We start from the raw sequence: 13976 nt of genomic DNA, 5'->3' as shown, positions 1-13976 counted from the left end.
CCCCCTCCGGAACGGAAATATCAGTGAAACAAAAAAAGTGGGAATAGTAGCCATTTGGTCGGCAGATTTTCAGTGCACCAAGCGCCTCTTACTCGATGCTCATAGGCCCTGGCAGGCCCTACAGCCGGGCGCTTTGCCACCAATGGGCCAAAAATCTTCATTTTTTTCAGACTTTGGACTGAAAAGCTCATTTGGAAAGGTGCCCATTTTCGGGAGAGGTGCTCAAAAACAAAAACAGGACCTTACGAATGAAACAAACAGGAATAGATCATGATTCTATACAAATGCACAAGACTCCTTACAATACAATTCATATTTCCCCTATATATAGCATATTAAAACTAATTATTCTATTACATGTGTCCACCCAAAAAGGGGGAACTAAATAGAACAGAGCTAGAAAAAAAAAACCTCGGAATAGTTGCTGTCTCTTAAAAGTTTATAGTATATTAAAAATAACTACAGCAAGACAAACCCACTCTGAATAAAGCTTGCCAAGAAAACCCCATGATGTGTTTGTCTTAGGGTACTAATAAAGGCTAATAACAATTTGAAGGTGCCCAACAACAATGCAAATCCATGAAGAATGCATAGAAAATCATGTCCTATGTGGATTTATTCACAGTTCCCAGTCATAGACTTGAAGGTACAAGAACTGCTTCTACTCTATAAGAACAACAAGTGAAGTATTTATGTTCAGAGCTATAATTCTAATAGCAAGCCAGTATTCACACAGTTTTATATGATACCATAGCAACATCACTATAACTCTCACCACAGCAGACTTTTTAAAAAATGGGATGACTAGGGTGAATGCTGTTGTTTCATTTATTAATACACCTCTCATTTTAAGGTCAACTTTCCATTCTGCAGACGATAATTTCATCAATGCCTCTCCTCCTCCATAGTCTTGTCAGATCTGGATTTTTCCAAATCATTTCCTCCTCCAGAAATTTGATTAGGTGCTTGTCTTGACAAGCTGTAATATAAAATAACTCACTAGAATAACATGCCGATTAATTGCACTTTAAGACAATAGTGCCCATTCACTGGCACATGCAAGTCTTTTCCATGTTGATTTTCAAACTGTGGTGCCAAGACTGTCACATAGACCCTATATCAGCTAATATCATTTCCAACAAGGATGTGCATTTCGTGACCCTCCAGATGTTGTTGGATTGCAATTCTCAGCATCCCTCACCATTGTGTATCCCAGTTAGGGTTTCTGGGACTTGCAATCCAACATCTGGCTAGCTTCACAACTACCACCCCAGATCTGCAGAGCCTATATTGGCAGGAATGCTCTTTCCCTCTGAAGAGAAAAAAAAGCTTCAAGTATTTGTTCTAAAGAAGCTTTATCCAAATCCAGATGAAAGCTAAAACTGAAATGCAGTACAGATCCAATCTGAATTGGAAATGGATAAGGAAAAGGTCAGAAACATCTTTCTCAAATAAAGTCACCTGCAAATCAAGAAAAATGCTATCTGTGTGTCTGCATCATTCCTTCGGCACTGCAAAATGACAAAAGACAGATGACATTCTCACCCAATTTCCCACTCATGATATTCAGTAATGGAAGTGGTGCTAGGAAGCATTGCCTTAGGTCAGGGGGTGCTTAACCTGTATCTCTAGGGAGGGATGCCTTGCTCTGCCTAATTTCACACAGTCCTTGACCTAATCGCCAAAGGCCTCTGCAAACATCCGTTCACATGTTCTGTTAAGCATGATCTCCTCCTTTTATTGCCAGCCCATTAGGTGAATAAGAGGAAATAGGCAGGGAATAAGAGAAAGACTGGGAGAGAGAATAGTCAAAAAGAGAAAGAAACAGGGATGACCCAATTCTCTTCTGCGTCTGCCCTCCTCCTGCACTTGCTTTGGTCCTGCTCTCAACCACCCTGCAAAGGAAGATGGCCCTCAGCTCCATCTAGGCTTTGCTACCGTGATCTGAATATCTGCAGAAAACATACTTGGCTAGTTCTTATGTGGAAGATGAGTCACAACATCTTTGTGTGCCAATACTATCTCTTAAAACATATGCTGTATTTCTTCAATTGTGAGATGCTATCACTTGTCCCTGGTGGTGCAATGGGTTAAACTCTTGTGTCGACAGCAGGTTGGCGGTTCAAATCCAACCTGGGAAGCGTGGGTGAGCTCCCTCTGTCAGATCTAGCTCCATGTGGGGACATGAGCCTCCCACAAGGATGGTAAAACATCAAACATCGGGGCGTCCCCTGGGTAACGTCCTTGCAGATGGCCAGTTCTCTCACCTGAAGCGACTTGCAGTTTCTCAAGTCGCTCCTGACACGAAAAAAATATTGTAAGATGCACATCCATTTCAGTACCACCAACAGAAAAAAGCTTTATTTATATATACAAAAAACACCCATGATTCTAAGATAAACTTCATTTTTAAAAATGTTTAAAATGGAGGGGGGGTGAAATCTTAGAATTGAAAAATACAGTATTACAGTGGGCATGGTTAGCAAGTAACTTTTCCTCTTTTGTAAATTTTATTAGGCATATTTGTGTTCTATCATGCATGTATATTATTTTTAAAATCCTAGTGACTAAACAGACACCTCTTCTTAACATGTGTATCAATGGGTATTTTCTCAGAAGCTGTTATGCAAAATCCCATGAAAGAACATATTCTATTTGCTTTGTGTGACGGCACGCTGGGGAAAAGGAAGGCTAGGCGTCTGGCTACCCAACGGTGATTGGTATACCCTATGATGCACTTTAAACCCTTTAAAGTAAATACTCTTGAAACTGGTTAAGGATAACCAAAAATATGTTTATTGAACACAGGAAATGGTAATTTCAGGCAGGATTCTTGAATAATGATTCAGAATAACATATAATAGAAAACAAAGATTGTCGATTGAGTTTAATCACACAGAAAATTTTACTGTATTTGAAATAATATGAGGTAAAATCACTGAAATTATAACGACTTTCATTCCTTGGACTAATTTTGATCTTTTCTAAAAGGTCAACGATTTGACTATCTATTCTGCTTATTTTTGTTTGAAACTTTTATTGCTTAAAAAAAGATATTAGATTGTTTATTGGCCTCCGTGTTGGTTCTCAGTGTTCGCGCTGCCTAGGAGTGTTACAAGTAGGGTCTCACTTATCCAAGTTAAACGGGCCGGCAGAAACTTGGATAAGCTAATATCTTGGATAATAAGGAGGGATTAAGGAAAAGCCTATTAAACATCAAATTAGGTTATGATTTTACAAATTAAGCACCAAAACTTCATGTTATATAACAAATTTGACAGAAAAAAGTAGTTCAATATGCAGTAATGTTATGTTGTAATTACTATGTTTACGAATTTAGCACCAAAATATCACGATATATTGAAAACATTGACTACAAAATGGTTTGGATTATCCAGAGGCTTGGATAAGCGAGGCTTGGATAACTGAGATTCTACTGTATTTTCTATAATGTAAGCACAAGCAGTGGTGGTATACACACTAGGCTATGAAGTAACTGTAATCTATAAGGTTAGTACATAAACTATGAGTATGGTAAGTACTAGCTGTGAGGTATGGTAAGTACACAAAGCTATGATAGTAAATGCTAGTTATGATCCATACTATTTATCCTGTAGATAAGTACAAGCTATGAGGTGTGGTAAGTACGTGATTTAGGTTGCCTGTTTGGTTTGCCAGGCCAAAGAACCCAGACAATTCTCTGACCAAACTCTAAGAGGTTTTGATCTGGAATGAAATGGGAGGGAAAAATGCCTCTCGAGATTAGCTTTCAGGCTGCAGGGCTGAACCATCTTACCCAAACCTACAGGGGAGTTTTAAGCTCCACCCCTAAAATAAGAGCTAATGGAACAGTCCACCCAAGAGCAGCAAACCAGCAGGGGAGAGAACTTTGGATTCTTGTTTCAAGGTCATTATTTTGGATGGTGTTGTTTTATATTGGTTGAATCCCGAGAGCAGGTATAACATAGACTATGGGCTACACTTTTGTCACCCCTGAAGCCTACCACTGTCTCTGTCTGTATGCCATATGGCATTGAATGTTTGCCATGTATATGTACATTGTGATCCGCCTGGAGTCCCCTTCGGGGTGAGAACAGCGGAATATAAATACTGTAAATGAATACCACAAATCCACAAGAGTCATTTTGTTCTTGTAAAAAATCACAAATTTGGGTCCATTTTTGTTCCGAAATCACCAAGAAACCCTCAAACATGTGAAAACATGCTAAAATATCTCTCATACATAAGAACTCCAGAATATAATTCTTCTCTGAATTCTGTCTCTAAATAATAACAAAAAGTGCCATGACGTTATTTCTTGTCACCTTTTTGAGAGGGACGGCAGAGGAAAATTGAAGCATTTGGGCTTGCTGGATGTGTATGTGTGGCTTTAGAAACTAGTGAAAATGGAATAAAGTGAACTCCCACCCACAAGTAACAATACACAAAGTTTTTAAAAAGAACCATTCTGACTATAAAAGTAACAGAACAGCTGAAATTTGAGGAAAATATATGAATTCAACAAGAACAAAACAATACAATGTCCAATACACTTGAAAAGAAAAAAGCCAAAGCTTTGAAGCACAAATAATTATGATGAATAAAGGATAAGCAGCGGGCTATTCTACATTAGACACATTTCAGAAACCGAGTCCTTCTCTAGTCTCAATGTACTTAGCTGGTTAATTAAATTTTGATGAACAGATGTGCAAAATATAAGAAATTCACATAATTGCAACCCTAAACAAAAATGATAAAATTTATGCTGCTCTGGACTTTTATCAAACTGATCAGTAACTTACTGCCATCATCAGATAAGACTGTCCACCCGTCATCCCCAAGGACCTCATACCACATTTATCATTCCTCAAGAAGGCCCAGGATGCTTTTACCCTCCCCATTCTGTACTCAATCAGTACCTAAAGAACTTGTGTCTTGTGGGATGGGAAATCAAAGAGGGTATAAAAAAAGGGTTGAAACTCTATGGGGAGGGAGATGGGGGTGGGGGCGGGGGAATAGAAGGGATCTATGTTAATTGCTGAAATAACATGCCTATGTCTTATGTCTATGTTTGATGTTTTTATAGTTTTAATTGTTTAATCTACAGTTATATGTTTTTGATTTAGATATGTGATATAATTTTGTGTGTGTGTGTGTGTGTGTGTGTGTGTGTGTGTGGCATTAGATTTTGCCATTTATTATGTTGTAAACCACTTTGAGTCCCCCCAGGGGTGAGAAAAGCGGCATAGAAATGCAGTTAATAAATAAATAAATAAATATTTAGGCAGAGACTGAAATGCCAGTCATCATTCTTTTAAAAACCCAGAATGAAGACTGGAAAGAAAAAGGCAGTAGGAGAAAAAAAATAAAAGAGAAAGGATGATGGGAACAGAAAAATTCATTCTGCTTTTCAGATACAACACAGAAAACTACCAATATTTCAGACAGTTAAATAAATACAAAATTTGGTCAAGTAGCTTTGCATAACACAGTACAAATCTGTCTGTTTCAGAGGACTGCTATCTTAATCCCATGCATCTCAGAAGTACAGTTCTTCCCTTGGTTTCCGTTTCATTATGGCAAGACAGAAGGCTACCTTACAATTCTCAACAAGAGACCTTAGTATCAGGTTTGCAGATCAGGTTTCTCTCTGATTAACTTCTCTGTGGCCAAGTCTGTATTGGGAAGGATAAAATAGGTCAAGTGCCAGGGAAGTTAATTCTCTTTCCTTTTCATTGTTGTGTTGATGAAAAAAAATGTGGTTGCACCTCATAGAAATTACACCACCACCATTTTGTGTCTTGTATGCAGACTGCCTGCTGTCTCATCCTCCCACCAGGAACATCCTTACATCCTGGATTAACAACATTGTTACTTCTGAGAATCTGTATGCTTGGACAAGAGTTGCATGAAGGCCAAATTTGAATGCTGCACCTGTTCCACCTCCACCCCATAATAATCCCAAAGGATGTTTGAAGGTGTACTGAAAAGCACCATTCCTCCCACGTCAGTTAATGTTGGTGTTCTGCTTATCAAATTGCTTGTATTTAGAATGTAAGCCCAGGAAGCATTTAATGTATGTGCTTCACAACTGCAAGTGCAGAAATTGGAAAAGATTCCTTCCCATCAAATATATACAAAACAAAATTATTCTCTCTCCTCCAGTAACAAGTATTTCAGCTTTGTTCCAAAAGACTCCCCCAACCCCAGCATGCTGTCAACAGGAGGTTCCTAAGGTGATCAAGAGCTTAAGGATATCAATTACCTTTTTATAAATCATCTGTTCTTTTCCCATATAAGGACATGACTTGGTAGTGAAATACTTTCGACCATAATTTGGCAGTTATATACTTAAGAATGCCAGGTACCTTTTAGAGCAGTGGGGGACACCTTGCTTCCTGTACTTTCAGTCCATGCCATCTGTTATTCTATTAACTCAAGCTTCCAACGATAGTGCCAGCAGTAATCACATAATTTTAATTGCCCTTTGATGATGATGGCAACAACTTCTTAAAAGTCTTAAATTATACCTCTTCAGTCTTCCAAAAAAAAAAAGGGGGGGGGGACAAACCAGCTGCTTATGTTTTTTTGTTAAATACAATGGGAAACTAGCAAGAGATAATAAGGAATAATTCAACAAGCAAATTAATTCCCATAACAAAAAAGTCCAGTGGGAGAAAGATCATGTAATGACCTCAATTTATATCTGAAAATCCCAAAGCTAGAAAAGAAAATTGGAATTGCGTAAGATGATCCATACCCACTTGCAAGCAGGTAGGGATTTAGATGCACCTTCTTGATGCTGATATACACTATGGAGAGAGCTGAGAATGAATAAGCCCTTGTGTTTCCAAGCAGAACTTACTGATCCAGACTGGCATTGAAAAGACTTTGATATCGACAGCTTCTTCTTCTTCTTGACAGAACAAAAAGTACAAAGGCTATCAAGACATGATTCCTAAATCTATGTATCCCATGTATTATGGCTTCCAAAACATATGGTGAACATACATGAGGAAATCAATAATATTTTTCCAAGGTTCTTCAAGCTTAATTTTTGTCATTTTGAGAAACAGACAGAAATGTCACTCTTAGCATTTAAACTAAGACTTAAAGTAGAAAACCAGCATTAGCTTTTTGCAACCCAGTAGCCTACAAGGTGCTCGATTACATTTCCTATCACTTTCACTAGCACAGCCGTTGCCCATACTGCTTAAAGATCTTGACAGCTCCAGTGTAACACATCTGGAAGGGCCAATAGAACATTTCTAATGATGCTTTGATGTTGCTAAAATGAACCTCAGGCTCAGGCACTTTCTCCTCCAAATCCTCCTCACACCATATACACACACTAGGATTTGAAATTTTCAGCCCTGATTTTTAGGAAACACCAATTTGCTATTGCATCTGAATACAAACACTGGTTTCAGTTGTATGCAAACATGGGTAACAAACCTGTGTTTAATCCGGGTTTGCAAAATATGATAAACCACTGTTGGTCTTCTAAATGAAACAAGCATGAATGTGTATGTGGGGCATTCACAGACCCCATAGTAAGGATACTTATAGCTGAATTAATGGATTAATACAGTCTTGTAGCTAAGATAAACTGATAAAACAATACAATTTAGGGAGAAATAAATAGGTGCTTAAAGATCTTCATATGGAAGCATCAGTTAATAACCCACTTCGGTCTCCATACCACAGATAACTTTTCTACTGTCATCTTACTGCTAATAAATAATAATTGACACAAAATCTTACAATTTATTTTTGGAGTGGGAGTGCGGTTAAAATGGAAAAACTAGTTGCCTATTAAGCCCAGTTTACTAGTTAATCCTGGGAAAGCTGGAATAGACACCTTTTAGGGCAGGGATCCCCAAACCTTTTAAGCCGAGGGCTGGTTCATGGTCACTCAGACTGTTATGGGGACAGAATATAGTTTGGGGGAGGTGGAATTCCTGTGCACACTGCACATATCTCATTTCTAGTGCAAAAAACATGAAAGAACAATGCAGTATTTAAAATGAAGAACAATTTTAACCAACATAAACTCTCCAGTATTTTAATGAGAAATGTGGGCCTGCTTTTGGGTTATGAAATATTCAAGTTAATTAGGATTGTTGTTATTGTCTGCCTTCAAGTCGTTTGATACTTAGGACAACTCAAAGTCTATAAAGTTTAGGGTGAGGGTGGGTGGGTAAACTACCTTGAAGGGCTGCATTAGACCTGTGGGCCTTAGTTTAGGGACCCTTGTTTTAGGAGCAGGGAACATGAAACATTGGCGAGCTCTATGTGACTACATTGGTGCAGAGCTCCTTCACATGTCAGTTAAACATGAGCATAACGTGACTCAACCTCACCTCATAATGGTCTTATATACTTTCATTGGAGTCTTGTCCAAACCACTTCTTTCCTTTAATAGTAATGGTGGCGATAGCACAGCAGTTTGACAAAGTCATTCAAATAACTTGTCTACTAGACTAGGATGTAGCAATAAAAATGCTATTACCCTCCCCCCCAACTAAAGTTATCTGCTGGTATATTAGGCAATCACATATTTTAAAAGGTAATTAAAGCCAATTACCGGTAAGTATCTCACCACTTCCATCTTTAGCTTTCAGAATCCAAGGGAGAAAGCATTAATAAATACAAAATCATTGATCTCTGATAACTTTTATGGGATTTCACAATCCATATTAATGGAACATCTTCCTTGGTTCCGATAGCAGTGCTCTTAATCAATGGTGCTACAGGTTTTCTAATTCTCTACCAGTTTGAATTGAGGCAGGAAACTGGATGGATCACCCACATTGCATCAATCTTTCTATGGAAGCAAAGGTTCATACTGTTTTTGTATTGTTTTTTTCTTTCTTTTTTCTGGAGATATTTCTGCTAGGTGACTGCAAGGCAAGGAATTATGTCTATAAAAACTTGATAGATATACATTAGATATTATCAGAAGAGATGTAGTACCATTTTGCAAAGATGCTCAGGTATTACTGATCTCTTCTTGTTCCAAATGCATTGTGTCCAGTGATTACATGCACTGTATAATTTTCATAATTTGATAGCACTTTAATTGCCATGATTCCACACTATAGAATCCTGGCATTTGTAGTTTAGTAATTCTCTAATGCACACTCTTGAAGTACAACATTAAAAGTCTCTGCCAAACGATACTAATTATCTCACTGAAAACTGCAAACCATAGGATACCATAAGATGGAGAAATGGATATTAAAGTGGTACAAAGTGCCATAAGCTATGTAGTATAGATATATACCCATTTTCTACAACTCCTTTAGGTAGAAAGGAAAAAACAACAACTCAGAACTCAAATGCTACCAATAAAAGATTCAAACCAACACTCATCTTCTAGGCTTGAGTCTAAATCAATAATAATTCCAAAGTTTTTTTTTAAAAAATGTCAATATATTAACACATATTGTGAGCTGTTTGTGTGTTCTCGCACCCACCCTCAGAAGCATCTGGCACTTGCCATCATTTGAGAAAGAAGATATTTGATGAGATAGACTAATCTATTCATCTTGTCTGCCTGATTGAATATTTCTACTCATAACACAAATAGAAAGAAATAGAGTGTGTACTGGGGTGAAAACATATAAAGGATTCTGATATTTTAACATTGCCTGGAGAAATTCATTGGGTCACCATAAGTCAACAGACAATCTGAAAGCACATAGACATACACAGAGATATGACTCAGTAATGGGTTTTTGATTTTAAAAATGGCAGTAGGGAAGATAGGCTTATTAACCCAAACTAACTCCTTTCCTTTCTGTCCCACAATAAATCCAAAGTAAACAAACACTGGGAAATCTGAAATAAGTATGGCATAGAGAACATAATCTGCTTTGTAAAATGGATCAAACTATTTAGGACCCCATCAGACAGAGGTTTACCTCCATTTCTACACAAAAAAAGATGGAATCCCATCAAACGACACAACTTGTTCTGTGGTTTGCCCATGGGACTCTGTCTCCACAGCATGTAGAATCATGAGGATTTGAAAGATGGGCAGAAATTGACTCCTCTCTTCTCCCTGCATGTAGAAATGATTATAAACAGTGACAGAATGTAAACGGATTTGTTCATTTACATTCCGTTTTGTGATGTTTCAGTGTGGTCCTGCATGTGGGCAGTCTCTACATGTCTCTCGATAGTCTTTTTGTCATCATTGCTCTTCAGAAACAGAAAAGGACCAGAAAATATTTTTAATTATTTTTATTTTACTGCTGAAACTGCACAATTTGAACATCTGAAATTTTGCCTTATTGGTCTTTTTTGTTTTGCACTTCCACCACTGTGCAATTTTAAAGAATATATATATACACACACACACACACACACACACATAAATCAGCGGCCTGTGTGATGAGGAATGAAGCACATGATTTAGCTAGAAACAAGCAGAGGTGATTCTGTGTTATAGGGGTGAGTAACTTCTGTCTTCTTAAAAAACATGAAGAAGACTATTCCACCCACTCCCCCTCTCCCCTTTGTGGGATGAGGTCCTTAGTAAGAGTTATGTTTGTAAAGTTAAACTATTTGATTCATATTAGTTGTTTGACACACTTTTAATAAAGAAGAACCCGTTTTGGTTAAATAGTTATTGTTGCAATAGTCAGTCAAAATACATTTCTTCACAAACCCAAGAAACAACCACTGAGCCGATACCACTTCCTTCTCTTGATCTGAAAGCAGACATAGGCAGAAGTTTGTATGCAAGGACTTTATCACATACTCATTTAATTACAACAGTGAAATTTTAGGGCACTTTTTCTTGTGCAAAACAAGGCTTCCCCTTAAACTCATTTCCCTTCCCTTTTAACATATTTCAATGGTTGGTGACTCTAGGCTGTGCAGAAATAATTATTACTGTAGTAGTGGCTTCCCCCTCACTGGTACTTTAGTACTTTCAGCTCCAATCTTTGGTAGCAGCACAAATGCAATAAAGGAGAAAAGGAGTTTCACTGTTTTCTGCAAATAGAAGGTCCTATTTACTTCCTTTTGGAGATGCAAACAAACCTAAGAAATGTTGAATGTTCAAGGATGAGAGGCACACCTCAGTTAATAAAGCTTCTGACAAAGATCTTTTTTACACTTCTTTCCTCATCCTCTATCTATCTACCTGGATGATTTTAAGGGTTTCTGCATGGCAGAATAGTGAAAGGCAGCTGGAGAAACAGATTTTCACTGTGGGGTTGCACAATGTATCGATGGTAAATAATGCAATAAGGCTGAAGTTGGAAAAGAACATGATTCCACTCTGGCTGAACCTATCATAGATGTGTGTCTGCCTACAACTTGCAAGATAAACAGCAGCTGATTCCACAATATATTACTGAGCATGAGTGAGCAGCAAAAAGAGGAGAAAAGGAAAAGCACTTATGCCTGCCATTAGCAGGTATCACTAGAACGTTAACATAGATCTAGAAATGTGGCCACTAAAATAGTAATTATGACAAAATTGAAGCTGGTGGAAGAAAAAATGACTGGATATATTGGAGGGGAAATTAAGTGTTCTTGAGAAGGTTCAAAATTCATCTACTTATAGTTCTCTGATATAGTTGTTTATTTCACCTGTGTATGTTGTTATTTTTGAATAAAAAATTGCTGAAACATGTTGATGTGCTCATTATTTTAGTGGTATGTCTAATATCAAGTTTTTGATTAAAGGAATAAAGGAATACATCTACTTCATTAAATGAGGTGATCTGTATTTTTCTTCTTTTGTGTTCTTCCCTTTAAACAGCTAACTCTGTGCTTGTGTGGATAAACACACAACAATCACACACTAAATTCACACCTGAAGACAGATGAGGAACTGTGCTTCTTGTCAGGAACACCATCAAACCAATGCCAACTGCATATAGGCATCTGTCAGTGAAATATGAATTATACTTCTTCAGGCAATATTTCTATTTCCAATGACATTTGATAGCCTACAGAATAGATTTCAGTCACAATTGGGCACTAAAATAAATCTATAAAATACTAACAACACTGATGCTAGCATATCAGTTTCCATGTCATCAAACAATTATCTGTAGATATAAACTGACAGGACTACAAACATGTGCAGGTATCTAGCCAACCCGTTTCATATCATCCTTTCTAAGAATACATACACCATAGAGAATAATGCATGAATAGCCTGTATGACTCTTGACCTCTTGCTTATATTGTGAGAGCCTAAGCTTCAAGATGAATGCAAATATTTGTGTATAAGTCAGCATACATATTATTAAACATATTACTATGCAAATATTGTTAATTACACTGTATTTCTTAAAACCTACATTTAATATAAACATGTCAACCATCTCTAAACCTGAAATCAATGACCTCCTTCAATGTCAATAAAGCCAAGATTTATTTGTCCATTAATGAAGAAGAACAGAGCAGTAACCAGAAAAATCTGGCTACTGAGTGTCAAGCACTATAAATATGGATACAACAAGAATAAAATGGCCTTGCTGGCCAAAGGATAATGAAGCAGTAGTCAAACATTGGGTTGAAAAAGATACAGGAGATCAAGGGCGAGGTGATCATGTGACCTTCTGGATGTTGTAGAACCACAATTTCCAGCTTTCCTCAATCCTGGCTAACACTGCTGGGTTGTATAGTCTAACAAGAATATCTAGAGGGTTCCATGATTCTCAGCCATGGAACAGAGGATACATCTCACATATTGTGAGCTTTTAACTAAACTAGGTGCTACGGTCCATAAGACACAATCTTGTATCTCACCAAAATCATGAACTTGGTGATGTTGTCTCTCTCCCCACCCACAAACTATTTATCTCTCATCTAGCTAACTACCTGAGCTCTCCACTGAGTTCATTTCACAAAATTGTGAATTTGTCTGACTTAAGAAAAGAGCACAAATATTTCCATTTATATTGATATACTGTCCTGCACAGTAACTACCAGCTTTTTAAAAGTTCTTGACACTTGTCCCTCAAGTGAGGCCCCTTGTATACTGCCATATAATCCAGATTATCAAAGTAGATAATCGAGATTATCTGATTTGAACTGGATTATGTGAATCTACACTGGATTTTATATGGCAGTATAGAAAGAGTCTGAGTGATCTTGCTCAATTGTACACTAGCAAGCCCTCCTTGTCTCTGAGTCAATACATATGTCAGTACAAACTAAAGTGTTTTATTTTGTAATGCAAGCACTTGGTATGTGTAGTTCGTGAGGAAATATGTAGATTACAAAATGGGAAGTTGGATTTAATTGCTCTCTTTCTGGTGGCCATTTAAATCTTGTTGATTTAAAATGAATCCACACTGCTAAGCCTTCATTCATCTAAAAGCCAGTTGCCAGCTCTTGCAGCTACTGCAAATACAGTGAATGCTATGACAACAGCTAAAGCAAGGCTAGCTCAATTCATTCTCTTTTGCTCTAATCTCATGACTCTAAAACCCATGCAAGAATGGAAAAAGCAGACAGGGTTTTTTCCTCATACCCCATTTTAACAGCTACCAAACAAGAATACAGTGGAAAATGATCATCAGCTACAAGAATCATAACAATTACAGACATATGCCACATAGCCAATGGCTTCTGACTCATTATGAATCCTAGATACTGAACATCTTGTCCACACAAGGACAAAATCTTCCAAGCCTATATCTTTTAACAGACACACACATCTCTAAACAACACTGACAACACAATACTGCATAATTCATACTTTGTAGAAACCAGTCTCACAGCATCTTTGTGAATTCAGCTGTGCAGAAATATTACATGCAGTGGGCAACTACAGGCTCTCAGCCAGATAGCTCTGACAGCCAAGGCATAGCAAACAGGTGTCAAAGGCTCAGATAAAGGGATCAGAGTTTGAAAAGGGAAAATGACATAATAATATGCTTTAAAGCCATTGCAATGGATCAGCCTGCCTATGCATAATAACCACAGCAATATATAAATGTTTT

At 37.5% G+C, this 13976-nt stretch overlaps 2 protein-coding genes across 8 annotated transcripts in view; one reads left to right on the top strand and one right to left on the bottom strand.

Annotated features, from left to right (window-relative positions):
* eif2d (eukaryotic translation initiation factor 2D) overlaps positions 1–6609 on the top strand; it is an 81028-nt gene extending 74419 nt beyond the window's left edge. For all 4 annotated transcript variants that reach the window (XR_010005511.1, XR_010005510.1, XR_001730604.2 and 1 more), the window contains one exon: positions 5812–6609. The gene's annotated coding sequence lies outside the window, so the exon portion shown is untranslated. The remainder of the gene's footprint in view (positions 1–5811) is intronic.
* The window catches only part of rassf5 (Ras association domain family member 5), a 131260-nt gene that overhangs the window by 41759 nt on the left and 75525 nt on the right, over positions 1–13976 (bottom strand). The window contains exon 1 of one of the 4 annotated variants that reach the window (XM_062978596.1): positions 9927–9947. The exons of the other annotated variants lie outside the window; for them this stretch is intronic. Coding sequence (XP_062834666.1) covers positions 9927–9932 — 6 coding nt within the window. The 5' untranslated portion in view covers positions 9933–9947. Of the gene's footprint in view, positions 1–9926; positions 9948–13976 lie in introns of those variants that run through there. 4 annotated transcript variants of the gene reach the window in all.

This window comes from Anolis carolinensis, chromosome 4 (assembly GCF_035594765.1).
Source record: "Anolis carolinensis isolate JA03-04 chromosome 4, rAnoCar3.1.pri, whole genome shotgun sequence".
Taxonomy (NCBI): Eukaryota; Metazoa; Chordata; class Lepidosauria; order Squamata; family Dactyloidae; genus Anolis; species Anolis carolinensis.
Note: the sequence above shows the minus strand (reverse complement) of the source record. Positions and strands in the feature narration are given on the sequence as shown.